The following is a 16,690-nucleotide window of genomic DNA, read 5'->3' as shown; positions in this document are numbered from 1 at the left end:
ATTTAGATGTTGATCTGATTACAATCACTTTTGTCCATTCCTGTTGTCCTTGCATTATTCTGCCGTTTTTCGTGGACAAATAGTTTTTTGTGTGGAGCTGGACTTATGTGTGGTATGTGTATGTCTGGTGTGTGTCGTGCGTGTGTGTGTGTCACTCTAGTTTTCCTCCCTCCCTCCCTTGTGTGCTAGGCAGCTGTACTCACCGCTGTTGTCTTCGTCGTTGTTCCAGGTAGAGCATTATGTAGAAGATCATATGAAAGACTTGCAGTTCAGGATCCATGGCGGCGTTCTTCTTCCCTCTGTCTCCGATGGTGAGTCCCTTCTCTTCTGTGATGCGTTTCCGCCAGGCTTTTGATGGCGTCGGTACCACCCCGGAAAAGGTGCCGGAATGCTGTGCCTTAATATGGTGGGCGGTACTTTGTCTTTCGCCTGGCTGTTGTTGGCTACTGCCGTGGTGAGTGTTGTTTCCGCCCTGGCAGTTGGTGTGGTACATTGGCTGTCTATGGTAGTTATCACCACCATGGTCATAATTTGGCGGTACTTACCGCCACTTTATCACTCACCGCCAGGGTCATAATGAGGGCCACAGTCTCCATGGCTGACAAATAAAATGAAAAGTGGAATAAGGTGTCAGGGTGGAGGTACCCTGTCCCCAAGGCTGTGATATAGGGGATCTTTGAGGGTCAAATTATGACCTTAAAAATATTTTTTTCACACCGTGTGATATTTGCAAATACATAACAGCACTCAACTTGGCCCTCCACTCTAGCATCGGGACACATTTGTGAAAATCGGCGACAAAATAATAAAAAAAATAAAACTTCTCAGTTTCATTCATACAGCAAGTCATTCACTCATAGAAGCACTCGGACACTCCACTCAGACACTCACGCACCCACTCACAGACCCACTGAGACCCTCATGCACCCATTGACAGACCCACTCAGACACTTACGCACCCACTCACAGTCCCACTCAGACACTCACATACCCACTCACAGACACTTATGCACCCAGTCACTACGCACCCACTCACAGACCCACTCAGCCTCTCAGTTACCCACACACAGACCCACTCACACACTGATGCTCAGACACTGACAGACCTATGCAGACACTCAGAAACAACACACAAAGACACTTTCACACCCACTCTTACACCCAGACACCCTCTCACACCTACTCTCACCCTTAGACAGACACTCTCACACCCACTGTCACACCCAGAGACATCCTCTCACACCTACTCTCATAGCCAGAGGGGCAGGCCCTGTGGCCAACCTTACCGAAGGCTGTGTATGGCACAGAGTTAGGTTGTTATAGGGGTTGGCAGGAGGACCTGGCCACAGGCCAGGCCCTGTAGCCAACCCCCGATGCGCACGGCCTGCACTGCGAATCACCGCAGATATTACAACACTTAACTAAATTAGTTGAACGATCAGCTGTCAAACTAATGAAGAAAAAACTGTGCATGGTGGGGGCACGAGTTATAGTTACCTTAGAGCGAGAGTTATAGTTACTTGAAATAACTCTAACTATAGCTGCTGAATTTCAGTGGTTCATAGTGCTTTGGCCAAGTGTTGCTGTGGTTGGCCACAGGACCTTGCCTGTGGCCAGGCCCTAAGGCCAACCCCCTAAAAACAACCAACCTTGCACCGTGCATGGCCTTTGCCCATGTGCAGCAGGAGTTGCACTCAAGGCCTGACCTGCAGCCAGTTCCTGCAGTCAACCACCCAACCCTACTCTGCACACGGCCCTTTGGCCGTGCATGGCAGGAGTTGGCGGCAGCTTATCTCTCTGGGTGTGAGAATAGGTGTAAGAGGGTGTATCTGGGGGTGAGAGTAACTGTGAGAGTCTCTGTCTGGGTGTGAGAGTGCATGCATCACTGTCTTAGCTGGTGCGTCAGTGTCTGCACAGGTGTGGGAATGGCTGCATGAGGGTGTCAGTAGGTCTGTGAGTGAGTGTGTGAGAGTATGAGTGGGTGTGTGAGTGTCTGAGTGGGTCTATGAGTGGGTGCATGAGGGTCTGAATGGGGCTGTGAGTGGGTGCACAAGGGTCTGGGTGGGTCCATTAGTGGGTGCATGAGTGTCTGAGTGGGTCTGTGAGTGGCTGCGTAAGGGTGTGAGTGGGTGTGTGAGTGAGATAAAGAGACTGAAAGAGAGGGAAAGAGAAAGAGAGTGAGAGAGAGAGACTGTTTTTAGGCCTTGATGGATGAAATATTTACAATGAGATATTTCTGCACAAATTGAGAAGAAAAATGTATTTGTCAATTAAAAAGAGTAAGATCACTTTAAAGTATGAGCCTTAAAAATGTGAATAAAAAAACAGAGGAAAACGACCAGCTACACACCAGGATTCTAACCCTCAACACACAGTGTGAAGGTCTGCAACCTTCACACTGAGCAATTACATTTTTTTTTCGTCATTTTTTTAGTCCTTTCTGGGTTATCTGGGACCACAGGGGAAGCCTGAAGGCCTCCCTCGCATTCCCTACATTAAAAAAAAATGTATTTTATACTAAGCCTTTACGGGCTATCTGGGACCGCTGGTGGAACCTTAAGGCCTCCCCGCGGTCCTATTGCTTCAGCAAGTAAGGAGTTGCTTTTAGCCGCAGCTCCCTGTGTGCTGAAGCAAAGCTTCATCTCTGTTCTGTGAACGCATATCTGCATGCAGGGAACAGAGATGAAAACTCTGCTTTCTGACAGCGGGACCTGTTTGAAAGGTCCCGCTGTCAAAGAGCAGAGTGTTTGCTGTGGCTTGGCTGCATATGTCAAAGCTGCAGCCAAGCCAAGCCACAACAAACAGCTATTTCCCGGGGGTGGGCACCAGGAGCCGGCCATAGGGGGTGACGTTCCCCAGGCCATCAGTGGCTCCTCAAGGGGGCTGCGTGACCCCCTCCAACATGTATAGCCCCAGGGAGGTGATGGTCCCCAGGGCTAATGGGGGACCAAAACTGACCCCTGTTACATAATCTGCTATTTGCTTCGAAAGGTGGTGGTCTCTGGGACTGCGGGGGTGCTGTGGGGCCCTCTGCACTTTTTTGGTTAACTGCCCTGGGGAGGAGATGGTCCCTGGGGCTGCATGGAGGCCAACGCGCCCCCCCACACCAATTCCTCCAATGCCCTGGATGGTGGTGGTTTCCAGAGCTGTGGCAGAGCTCACACCCCCCCCCGCAGCCCAATTCCTCTAATGCCCTGGGGAGTGGGGAACCCCGGGGCACCGAGGAGCCGTGCACACCCTGCATATATTTTAATATATCACCCCAGGGAGGTGGGGGTCCCTGGGGCTGTGGGGGAGGCCATTGGGCCTCCCCCACATTATAAAAGTATTTTGCCCTGTGGAGGTGGTGGTCCCTGGGGTGCAGCGGGCCGCGTGGACCCCGCACATATTTCATTAATCACCCTGGGGAGTTGGTAGTCCCCGGGGCTGTGGGGGGGGGCAGAAGGCCCCCTGTTAAACTGAAAACAGTGCCCCCGTAACCTGGCCCACCCAAAGAAGCGCAGAAGGCCACGCCTGTTTTTAAAAATATATTTTTACACTGGATTTGCGACTCCGTCTTGATTTTACAGTAACAAAAAAATTAAAATGCTTTTTAGCCCTGGGGGTAGCTTTAGGACCCCAGCATCAGAGCTAAGGGATCAATGTGTTCATTCCCTGGCCCTGTTTGTATTTTGTATTCTTTTTTTCTGGGACTTGGCTTCAGCTGAGTCCCAAGATGGCCAACAACAGTTCCTTGTTGAAGTGTTTACCAGACAATCAGATCTCAGCACGAGATCAGGAGGGGTTGAGAATCCTTTGCATTCCTAGAAAGACAAAGTTAGATTTCCTTAAATTTCTCAACAACTACTGAACCGATTAACACCAACTAACATAAAGGGCTCTTTCTGGACTAAGAGCTACTTGTCTGCCAAATTTGGTGTAATTCCATCCAGTGGTTTTTACGCTATTGCTGTTTATTTTTTCCTATGGGAATTAACATTGGAAACACTCTAAATTTCACTCCCCTTTTATCTCAGTCCCACTTGATGGATCCTCCCAAAACTTTCCAGACAGCAGCTCACGTGGCTGTCTAATTTGTTTGGAACGTTTTGTGAAAATTCATCTAGCGGCGCCAAAGATAAAGGCAAGCAAAAAACTGCTTTTGTTTATAGGAACTAGGTCCTAACTCCAACTACCTAGTGGCGACTGGCACTAGGATATATATGCTCACTCTGATGGGCCTGGTAAGCCCAATACTTCTCAAAACAAGCGGTGTCCAAACAAAGTACACCATAGCACAAGCCATCCAGCGGTAATTACATTGTGAAGCTTATTGTGGCAGTTGCATAACACCCAATGTATTTTGAGGGACAGCTCCGATTATACGGCACATTGAACGGGATCACATCATTCCAGTCTGTCATTTGTGTTTATGGCACCTTCACTTATTTATCACTGTTGTTGGTGTCTGTGGAAACTTGACCCGGGAGCAAAGGGAGTACTCCCCGAAACGCATTGGGTGTTATGCAGCTGCCACAGTGAACTTCACGATATATATGTGTACTTATAAATCAATATATAATCTATATATGTACTTGAAAAACCAAAGATTACAGGGACATTTTAGTTAGGATCTGAATTTACTCACACAAAACCAGAGAAATTCAGCAGTTATAGTTTTGGTTAGCTCAAGTAACTATAATTCGTGCCCTAAGGTAACTGTAACTTGCATCCCCGCCATGCACAGATTTCTTATAAATAATTTTACTGCAACTGTTACATTGATATTATCAATGATGATATCAAAGATATCATGAGTGATGTAATATGTGAGGTAATTAGCAGTGCATGGTGAGGGCGTGAGTTCTAGTTACATTAGGGCAGAGAGGCCAGACTTAAGTCACTAATAGTTTACATTACAGAATGCAGTACTCACTAAATACACACAGAGATGCAGCCTCAGCACGTTCTCTGCCTTAGAAATTTTAGCTGTAGGCTGTATCATTAACAATGATAACTGTGAGTGGGGCCGGATAGTACCAACGTGTGATTCATATATCACATATAAAGCAGGATTATTATTGTATTTTTTAATTTTTTGAAATGTTTAAACCATAGTGTTTGTTATAATAAAAAGAAGTGATGTTGTTACAAAATGTAGGTGTCTGCTTGCATTGCAGATGTGAAATCGAACAGTGGGACTCTGATGATCCTGTGCCACGTGAGGAGCTGCTCAAAAAAGTTGCTGGGGCAAAGGGACTATACTGTCTCTTAACAGAGAAGATTGATGAAGAGGTTTTGAGAGCAGCAGGTACGTATCAAAAAATAGACAAATATTTTCAAAATGTATTATTCCTGTTTGTTCAGTTATATGGGCTTTGTACTAAAATATTGTTGCCCAAATGTTGTCTTAAAAAATATTGCGTCATAAATATTGTTTCGGTCCATTGTATGTATTAAAGAAAATATAAACACCATGTAGCAATATTTTGTAAAACAATATTTAGTCCTCAATATTTATGTAAGATGAGGTTTTTGTAACAATGCCCATTGGTACCCGGAGCTTCATTTTCAAGGCCTGCGGCGCACTGCAGTCTGCACACATAGAAAGAGGAAAAATGGGGAAATAAATATATTTCTTCCTGTTGCGTCATTCTTACATCACCCCTGAGATGGTGTAGCAATCTGACACATTCCCAGACTTGAAAATCTGGGAACGCATCAGATTCCTTAGGGTTCTATGAGTGTTGCCTGGGAACACTCTAAGCAACGCTCATGGAACGCCCTTTCACACAGCATTACCAATGAAAGGGGTCCATATTTACAAGGCCATGAAAAGGTGGTTTTCTGTGGCCTTGTAAATATGGGCTGGCACACTGCGCCCCCGGAGCGTAAAAAGAAATGACGCTCCTGTGGCGCAGCGTGCTGCTAGGACCTTGTAAGTGAGGCCCCTGGTGTCTCAGCTCACAACCTTTGCCTTGTGGATCTTCTAATAGAATGCTGCCCTAGTCTCCTGACACAACTCTGGGGCAAACGTTCTCTTTAGAAATCAATAATATTACCTAACGCCAAAAAGAAGTGGCGCTCTTTAGAAAACATAAATTCGTACTAAAAAGGATAGACGGAAGCCCTATAAAGGTTCCAGGTGAAAACTAGATATGCCAGGGCAATGATAGACAGTGGAATTTCTCACATAGCCTAAGTTCCATTTGCAAAATGTAATACCACTTGAAAAGAATCGTTTATTCAAAAATAACTAACTCGATTGAGGGATTAATTAAAATATCATTATTTATCCATGGGTAAACCTCACTTTACAAAAGTGCTATTATCTACAAATGTAAGAAGATTTAAAACTGTGCACAAATGCTTTCGTTCTCAAAATGGCCAATGGTGTGGGTGGCATGAGGATTATGTAACGCATCCGAAAAGATTGATATGCTTCCCTTAGACTCTCCCAAAACTTCACCATGCGACCTGTGCCCCAAAAGCATCAGAAAAACTTAAAGAGAAATATCCTGAACACAGACATAAGGCCCCATAACTAGTTGGATGGTTTTCTGAATGATTCACCATCTACCACCCAAATTACACTCCGTTAACAGTTTGTTATAAGCCCATTGCTTCTAGGAGAAATAAGGAGGAAGAGAGAAATATTGGATAACAGTCACAAAGGGAAAAACAGTGGTATAAAAGATCCTGCAGTGAAATAAAGAGACAGAAAGCGTGGGGTTGTGAAAGAAAGAGGCGTAAGGTGGAATCAAGACTGGGCCGTATTGGCATTCTGCAGCTCCAGCATTTGGTTGCGAAGAGCTCCTACATAATATTTTGGCCGCACTGCACATATTGTTTAACACTGCAAAATCAGTGCACTCTGATAAATAACATTATGTCCATATCCATTGATTTAAATCTTTTTGCTTTAAAACTCCATATTCTTATAAAGAGGACTCTTAATTGTATTCTCTTTTGTTTGAATTGATGCTGCTATGTAATGCAACCACTCCTGCTTGCTGTGAACTCCAGTTCAGTATTCCATTTCCAGACAAGGTTGTAGTCAGAATCTTCTAGTTTTGTGAGTATCTATAGATGGACACAGAGGCCTTGTCTCAAAGTGCCCCTAAGGGTATCTCCTCTAAGGACAGTGTTTACAACCTTAGGTAGCAGTTGTGCACCAAGTTCTTGAGTCAAGCGTGGAAGTTGGTAATGCGCAGCAGAAGGTAAGCAAAGGCCAAGCCCTCATATCAACATAACCTACTGAACAGTATCCTTGAGTTTGTGCAGCAGAGAGTGAGAATGGGGCCTGTCTTCAATAGACAACTAACCCTCTTCCTCGAGGAGAACTGCTCCCTGGACCCTTCGGATTCCGCAGCAACCACAGCACCGAAACTGCCCTCATTGCCACAACCAACAACATCAGAACCATACTGGACAATGGCGAAACCATGGTCCTCATCCTCCTGGACCTCTCGGCTGCGTTTGACACCGTCTGCCACCACACCTTACGCTCACACCTCAGCAATGCAGGAATCCGCGACAGAGCCCTGGACTGGGTCACCTCCTATCTCACCGGCAGAACCCAGGGAGTCTGCCTCCTCCCATTCCACTCAAAGGACACCAAAATCATCTGCGCCATACCCCAGGGTTTATCCCTCAGCTCGACCCTCTTCAATGTCTACTTGGCCCTGCTCGCTAACATCGCCTGATCCCACCACCTCAACATCATCTCATACGCTGACAACATCCAGCTGATCCTCTCCCTCCACGAAGGAATGAAGGCCATTGCCGAATGGATGAAGATCAGCTGCCTCAAACTGAATTCCGACAAGACGGAAGTCCGCATCTTCTGCTCCACCCCCTCTGCATGGGATGACTCCTGGTGGCCTGCCACTCTCGGAGCCGCTCCGGCTCCCACCGACCTCGCATGCAACCTAGGATTTATCTTGGACTCCTCATTATCCATGACCCAGTAAATCCTTGCCATCTCCTCCTCCTGCTTCAACACCCTCTGCATGCTCTGAAAGATCTACAAATGGATACCCACAAAAACCAGAAGAACAGTTACTCAAGCCCTCGTAAGCAGCAAACTGGACTACGGCAATGCCCTCTACGCAGGAACCACAGCCAAACTCCAGAAGAGGCTGCAACGTATCCAGAACGCCTCCACATGCCTCATCCTGGACATCCCCCACCACTGCCAAATCACAGACCACCTGAGAAACCTGCACTGGCTCCCAGTCAACAACAGAATCACATTCAAACTCCTCACCCACGCTCATAAAGCACTGCACAACACCGGACCAGAATACCTCAACAGACGGCTCCCCTTCTACACCCCGACCCGACATCTCCGCTCCGCCGACCTCACCCTCGCAACCGTCTCACACGTCCGCAGAACTACAACTGGCGGTAGATCTTTCTCGCACCTCGCCGCCAAAACGTGGAACACTCTTCCCACCTGCCTGCGCCAGACCAAAGGCCTTCCTACCTTCAGGAAACTTCTCAAGACCTGGCTGTTCGAGCAGTAGCAGCACCTCTCCCTGCCTCCTTCCCCCCACCTCAGTGTCTTGAGACCCTCACGGGTGAGTAGGGCACTTTACAAATTCCTGATTGATTGATTGGTTGAATGTCTTCAGCCAAACCCTGGACCTAGTCCCTGTGCTAACAAAATATACTGCTCAGGACTTTGACTGTGCAGCAGGAGTCAGCAGGAGTTGGTCACAGATCCTGGTTTTCATCCAGGTCCAAGCCCCATATGTCCATAGCTAACTGTGCCCAGCATTCAGCTCTTTTCAGAGGGAGAGCTGGTTGCAGGGAATAGATTCAAACAGGTCTTGCACCTTGTATCCATGTGGACACAGCCGAACTTACAAAGCCTTTTAGTGTCCATAGCTGGGAGTCCACAGGGCCTAACCTTTGGCAAGAACCTATGCCCACACCCCATGTGAGCATTGTCCACTGCAAATGTCCTTCATCCATATGCACAAGGGGCATCCAGTGTGGATACAGCCTACTCTTTACAGCCTTTGACACTGCATAGGAGAGGTCATAGCACCTATGAAGTGAAAGCCCACTTTGCATTTTGTTGAGCCATGCTCAGTGAGAGCTGGCATTTGACCAGGATTTATGCATAGTCCTCATGTCTATGCAGGTCACTGCACAGAGACATAGGCTGTGCACAGCAGGTTTTGGCTGCAGGGCTTTCCCTGCAGCCAGGCCCAGGGCCCAGCCCCACTAATGTGGATCAGCAGACAGCACAGGGCCAAATGCTGTGCGCAGCAGGGTCCATAAGGGTTGCCTGAAAGATCTGGGTTTTAACGTTTAATCCCCTTATGGTTGGACGTGCACTGCAGGGGTTGGATGTAGAGCCTGCAGCTACCACTCATGTGGTCATGGACAATTTAGGTTGTCAACAGGCTTGGCCTGTAGCCAGAGCAGGGCCCAGCTTTAGGTGAACATTACCAAGTTGCACATTTCTGAAAGGTGTAAACAGTGTGGGTGGGCTGCACAATCTGGCCTTTAGCCGTACTCTGTTCCAAACCTTGTGTGAGGATTACCCACTGTGCAGTGGAGATTGACTGCAAGGCCTGGTTCTTGGCAACTTCCTGTATCCAGCACTGTAACGTTATAACCCACTGTGCACTACCATGAACATTGTGCTGTGGGAATTGGCCACACAGCTTGGCCTGTAGCCATTCCGTGTGCTCTGCCTCAGGTTGGACACAGTCAGCCATGCACAACGTTCAGCCATGTGCAGTCAAGTATGATCATAGCTAGGCCTTTAGCCCTGCACATAGCTCCTCTGTGACAACATCTCACAGAAAACAGCCTTTGGTCATGAACAGTTGTACTATGGGGATTCAGATCTAGATCCGCAGATCCAAAAGGGTGCTAAGGATTCTCGGATATGTCTCACTCCTTATGATACATAAATCCAGTGTGAATCTGCTGACCCCATTTACCCCCAACATTGATTTTTGCAGTCCACGATCTTCATGATTCCTGTATCCATCAGTGAAGCCACAGTAAATATTTTCAGTTGAGGCAGCCAACCCGGTTGGAAGGGGCCCATGCATCCTTCAGGATATGCAGATCTCATATTGCCCCTAGAGAGAAAATGTTCTCTCGTCCAAGTAGAAATTTGTTAAGTTTTCAAATTTTATTGATAGATTTTGCAAATCCAAGATGGCAGCATAACGTTCAAGATAGCTATACGTTTTTAGCTCACTTGCCCTCTAGGTTTTTTTGGCTTCTATGCAGAAACTCCTAAAACGATTTTCATGAAACCAAAAATAGATCAGAATCACATCGCCACTTCCCTGTCATCACTTCACCAAGCTTGATGAAAATCCAAACTGCAGATTTAGCTCTAGTTGCACCTGTTTTCCATGGAAATATCACAGGGGTTTATCGTGTAGTTATGTAGCTATCATGACAGAGTTACTGTAGCTGTAACGAGGGGACCCTCCTCGCTGGTGTAGGCCTCAGACTCGCCCTTGTTGCGACCCTCCCTCGAGCCACATGCACATACTGATTACACTCGAGCGACCTCCCACTCCTTTATTAATGCTTTCGGGCTGAAGCCAGCCCTCAGGGTGAAAAGCTGGTCTCAGGTGGAAGGGCACCCACCGGTGCCAGACAGCAGTTGATTTGACCGAGGAGTCAACATGGATTTGGAACTTCTTCCCTTTTAGCTTGTCCAGTTCTGTGAACAGTTGTGGGAACTCTCATTGCACGGCATCAGTGTGGAAATCATGGACTTGTCATGCAAAAAAGACAAGCTCCAAATCTTCAGAAGTGGCACCCGAGAAGGGTTCCCTTGCCTTCTTCAATGACATGGCATTTCGCCTTTGTTGAACGGTCGTCACACTCCACTGGTACTTCAATCATGCCTCGGAGGTGCAGTGGCTCTGTTCAACCATATGTTAGATCCTTGTTTTGCTTGGCAGGAGGAGAGTTGAAATGGTGTTAGTTGATCGTATTGTTCCATATCCATGTTGTTTACTGAGTTGTCAGTGTCTAGGAGCACTGTCACCTGAATGCCGTTGATGTCTATTGTGCACATAAGAGGTAGTCTTTTCTTCTGTGCTAGCCTCCCAGCGAATGATATGATGAAGGTGTCTTCCTCCTCCTCATCTTCGAACTGGGCTCCTCCTTTCATGCATCTTGAGCGGGTCTTTCCCCTGACCAGGCAGACCCCTAGCATCTTGTGTTCGAGCCCACAGTTCCCGCAGCTCCGGTTGACAAGTTTTTGGATTTTTGTCGGAGTCACATGCTCTTCTTTCACTGCCGCTATCTTTAAGGCTCCGGCGGCCACAGTGGGTTTGCTCAGAGCCACTGCCATGTCTTCTGCACTGCTATTGGGCAGCTCATGCAACTTGGTTAAGATCAAGATCTCATCCAGGGAAATAACCGGTTGTCGGAGGATCAACTTGCGCAGCAGTTTCGAGAGACAGCCTTAAATGATTTGGGCCTGAATCTCCTTGTGTTGGTTGAGGCCTACACAGGTGCTCGCAAGCTTTCTCCACCTTGTGCAGAACATATTCACAGATTCAGAGTCAGTCTGTTTGGCTTGGCACAATTTAAAGCATTCATAGTCTGGGTTAAGTTGCGGGTCGAAGTATCTATTAAGCGCCACCACCGCCACATCAAAGTCATCATTGTCTCCTGTATTAGGCAGCATTTTGAACAGTTCCTACAGCTCATCACCCCAAAAATGCATCATTAGTGACCTTCTGACAGCTCCATCTTTCTCCCTCGTGGAACGGAAGTAGTGCCGCAGTCTCCTCAGCCGGTGACGCCAACATGGCGCTGCGTGGCGGGGTCTGACAACTGGCTGAAAGGCAGTAGAGGCATTACTGAGGCATGGGACCCTGTAGGGTGCACCAGGTGCATCTGGGCATGCTGCGGTGATGATATCATTTTCTCGCATTGCAATGGTTGGTACTACCTTGATGGAGTATGCTCCCTGTGTGACACACACCTCTGTGGGGTGCTGTCCGCTGCAGTATCTTGACCGGATTCAAGGTGTGATGCTGCTGTTGTGTCATGCACCGCTGAATGGGGCTCTTGTTGGTGTATGCACCAGTGTCAGGGGAACCTTCCTTCTTGGTAGTGTTGTACAAGTTCACATTCTTCCCAAATGAATGTATATGTGATCTGCAACCCTTTGGGCACACTTTGCCAGTCTCTCCTGAGACGTGAATGCCTCTGCAGCCCCTTTCTTGATGTGAAAACCCATGAGTCGAGCAAGCGCAGAGAGGAGTTGGGGTGGGCTGGGTTTGGTGCGACTGTACTGGGGCTGCACGTGCTAATGGCAGCCAGATATCTGCATGGCTGTGTGTGTTGTTGCTATAGGTCGTGCGGGTCTACATGCCAAGGTGGTGAGTTGCAGCCAACTGTTTAACGGTTGGATCTCCGTTGATGAGTGGAGCCTCCTGGGGCAAGGGAGTCATGATGCCAACAATGGCAGTAGGCTCCTTTGCCGCATTCCTCAGGGCTCGCCAGGCGGACGCACAACGAGGCACCGTGAAGAGCAGTGGGCCCTGGTTTTGGCACTGACGGGTGGCCGGATGTAGGTATGGTGCAGCAGGGTGCTCTGTCCTCATCGCCAGTGTAGCAAGGGGACCCTCCTTACTTGTGTAGGCCTCCGACTCACCATCGTTGCAACCCTCCCACCTCGGACGATAAACAAGCCACACTCATACACTGATTACACTTGAGCGAAGGTCCCAAGTAACCTCACGCTCCTTTATTTATGCCTTCAGGCCGAGCCCAGCCCTCAGGGTGAAAAACTGGATACTTTGTATAGGAGAGCCTCGTGGCTCTCTACAGTTGCCGACTCTGTAATATCCATGATATAGGAGAATATACGGCTGCACGTTATACCCTCTTAGGGCACTGAAGGGGTTAAAATCAATGGGACCAACTAATGACATATGAGTCAATGGAAATGAACACAACACTATCAAAAATTGCGAAAATATCAAAACAGCTTCTAAAAGTTAGTATGCCTTCTTTTGCTTTTTACGAAGCGAAATTGCATGTTGTCTTGCAAGTGCATATAGATAAGATTTTTCCCAGTGGAAAAGGTGCCTTAAATTCTGAAGAATGTTCTGAGAATAATATCCTTCAGTGGGCATTTTGTTAAGGGTATATTCAGTGACAGTTCTTCGCAGTTGAATAAGCTAAGTTTGATTTGGCAGTGAACTGACTCAATGCAAAAGAGCGATCTTTGTTTGGGACCAAGCAGGGTCAGCAGCCACAGGACACAATGCTGTCTATGTGCTGGATGACGTCTGGTGGGTGGTACTCTGTATAAGAGAATTTGATTTTAGTTAACAGGAAATTGCCACGGACGGAACATATATCCAGCGCCTTAAATTGAGCTAAGGGCCCTTGCCATAAAAAGTTATTATAGGGATGGAAAAGCACTAAGAATTTCAAGATGATTGTGGTGGGTAATGAAATCTGAAGCTCCATCCTGGTGAAGTTCATTAGAGCTGGATATATCGTGTCGGAATTGTAAGGGCCTCCTGCCCCCCCCCCCCCTGAAGGGCCTAGCACGCTGCAAGGATGAGCCAAAGACATAATTACTTTTGGGGCTGGTCAAGACTATTCCAGTGCAGAGTTGAGGCCCGACCCAAGCCCAAAGCTGTCCAAGTTCAAGCCCAAATTCAGCCCAACGCAGACCAGTATCAGCCCGAAAGCCAGCCCAAAGCGTGCAAAAAGAGCCTTCAGGAGACATTCTGACCATAATTCTAATTTCTTTTCAATATGCGTATAGAGGGATGAGTTTGAATGGACACTTATGCACTTCTGCAATCATGTTCAAATTCTGTTAATGATCACTGATTTTGCAGGTTGGCCCCCTCTAAGCCCTTCTAACTGGCACTTTAGACGCCACAAATCTAAACCTGGCACTGATGAACAAACTTTGCAGGAGCAGACTATAACCCATTTTAATTAACCCGAGCCTGGAAATGTTGAAATTCTTTAAGTAATGTGGCTCCTAATACAGTATATTTAATGGATCTCGCAGGAGTAACATCACACAATGATAGACATAAAAACATCCTGGGGTTAAAGCAATTCCAGCATGACTGATTTGGCAAGCTGGAAGGGTCACAAAAGTACAACAAGAGGCCCACTCCTTCTAGTTAAAATATAGAACGCCAGAAAGAAGATAGTCACTTACTCCGATGAGTCCCCTACCCTCCACTCCAAAGGCCTTCACCATGAAAACTTACTCTGGCACTAAATGTTATACATGATCTAACTATTGTGTGGCAGCAGAGGCTAGACTAAAGTACCCAGTGTTGGATGGATTAGCACTGTGTCATTCACTTTTGCCGCTGACCCTGCAGTCTCATTAGGCTGAGTAACTCTTTTACACCTATCAGCCATTCTTTAAGTGCAGCAGGTCCTACAGCTAACTTTGAAACAGGTCTCTAAATGGACCTAAGTTCATAAAATGTTATGGTATATATTTTAAGGTATAAGCATGGATTAATTTCTCAGTAGTGCATGTAAAAAATCATAAGGTAATCCATGTCAGCAAAGCAGTGTCTATTTCCATAATAATACCTTCATTTTCATTAAATCCTTCATTTCCTGGAAGTGTTTCCTTTTTTTAAGTTGTGCATCTCTAGGTGCATTTTCATGCAACATATGACTCTTGTGTAGTGCACATTGTTAATGTAGTCACCTCTAGGTGAGTTCAGATTGCAGGTGGGTGTTTATGCAAGGTCACGACCGAGTCCTGCGGCTGTAAGCAATATGAGTTTTCCATAGTGTCTGCCAGTGTGCCATTAAAGGGCTTAAACTACATGCACATTCAATCCTTGTTGTCTCTGCAAAGCATGCAGAATGGTGGTCACACCCGTGCAGCTGAAAGTTGGGAAACATGAGTTCCATATGCCCATCTTTCTGGGCATCGTGAGGCTATGGCTATGTGGCCTGTTGTATCTACACCTTTCTGAAATCCTCCATTTGCATATCTTACATCTTCGCTTTCCTCTTCAGGACCAGCTTTTCACTCTGTCCTTTACATATACCCTTTCACTAGCGCAGGATATGATTTGTGCTCTGCCAGTTCCGGTAGCAAATATGGACCAAGTACTGGGCCAGCATCAGTTGTCCAATTTGTCCCAGTGTAATTTGGTGACACTAGAGCTCGTTCAGCAGCACCCACACTGTGTATACTTTCCTTTCAGAGCAGCAACCTATAGCATATTGGGGGGGGGGGGGGGTCTTTTTTTCCACTTCCAGCTGGGACCAACATGAGGTCACTTAGAAGGCCGTCAGCATTCCTTTTGCAGGCATCTCACCCTGGGTGGGAGCTATCTGGATCCTAAAAACTAGCTGATAATGCAATGAAGTGAATAAAGCACTTATCTTATTATTACTTCGTAAGAGCTTAACAGAAACTATGATTTGGATGCAAGTTTTTCACTTTTTTCAACTCCTGTATGTAGGAGATATGAATGTACTGTAAGAATGTCAGATGCATCTCTTTGTTTGAGTAATAACACAAGGAATAATTCAAATAGTACTTTTTATTTAATTTATTTTGTAGTGCTACTCATCCTAGGGTGAAGGAAGGCTATCAGGGTGCTATATATCACACACACATATGATACACTAAACCATGGAAGTGTGTAAAAAGAGGGTTACAAGGTGTAGGAGTCACAAATCATCCATACTGGTACTCATTATACGTTTATGGTGCTTGGTCTAGAGGAATATAAAAGTCAGAATTGAACACCTAAGCAGTAGTTGGGCTTGTCTATAGAAAAAAATATATTATTACTACCCAAAGGAGGTCTTTTTAGTAGTTTAATCAGGGCCAGTACAATTGTGCAAATGTGAGGATGCAGTTTTTTTTGCACAATTATAGTTTTGCCACATTCGCCACATAATCCATCATCTGCTGCATAACCTGCAGATGTTAACAAAAAAAAGTTTCTAGCCTACTTGGTTCAAAAGATACAGCAAACGGCCGTTATTATAAGCACGTTTGTGCGCTGAACTAAAATGACGGCCCTGCAACCATTCACCACTGGGGGTGTGGTGTCAGTAATCATAAAAGTAGTTATATTAATGTGCATGTGTCTTCGCGCCTTAATGTAACAACTTGTATCATTATTTTATGAGCTTGTGACAGGCTGATGCCTCAGAGCTGGCTGTAAGAACTGGCATGGGGGGATGGGGGGGTGGGGGGGGGGGGGCTGGGGTAAAGTGCAGGGAGAGAGAATGAGGAGAGCAGGCAGCTGGGGTCAGGAGCCTGGAATTTCTTTTTTGTGTCACGGATATCAGGTAATGTGTGCCAGAATCTCCGTCACTCTCAGCAAGAGCTAGGCTGCTGGCCTTGTTTGGGGAGAAAGGCACAGAAACACGTACCCCGTGGCTGTGTGTGTAAAAGGCCGCTTTATTGGAATAGGTGCACTTACACATTAATTCCCCTCGGCCTTCGCCTTACAAAACTAAAAACCTCACTAGACATCAAGTTCACCTAACACCATCCTCCCCCCTCCCCTACCCTCCACCTCCCCCCTCTCTTTCAAGCACCTTGGCACCCCTCTCGAGTCATGTGTATCTACTTCTCGATCCTGTCCGTTCGTTGTCATCCTCCTCCTGTAAATCTCCCTACCCGCCCGTCGCGACCTGCTGCTGTCCCCCCCCCCCCGTACTATCCCAAATTGCCGATCCA

General features: G+C 46.8%; 1 protein-coding gene across 1 annotated transcript in view; it reads left to right on the top strand.

Annotated features, from left to right (window-relative positions):
* LOC138299367 (glyoxylate reductase/hydroxypyruvate reductase-like) overlaps positions 1-16,690 on the top strand; it is a 166,350-nt gene that overhangs the window by 41,261 nt on the left and 108,399 nt on the right. The window contains exon 2 of the mRNA XM_069237591.1: positions 5,160-5,290. Within this exon, the coding sequence (XP_069093692.1) occupies positions 5,160-5,290 (131 nt within the window). The remainder of the gene's footprint in view (positions 1-5,159; positions 5,291-16,690) is intronic.

Source organism: Pleurodeles waltl, chromosome 1_2 (assembly GCF_031143425.1).
Source record: "Pleurodeles waltl isolate 20211129_DDA chromosome 1_2, aPleWal1.hap1.20221129, whole genome shotgun sequence".
NCBI lineage: Eukaryota > Metazoa > Chordata > Amphibia > Caudata > Salamandridae > Pleurodeles > Pleurodeles waltl.
This window is presented reverse-complemented; position numbering and strand designations above follow the sequence as displayed.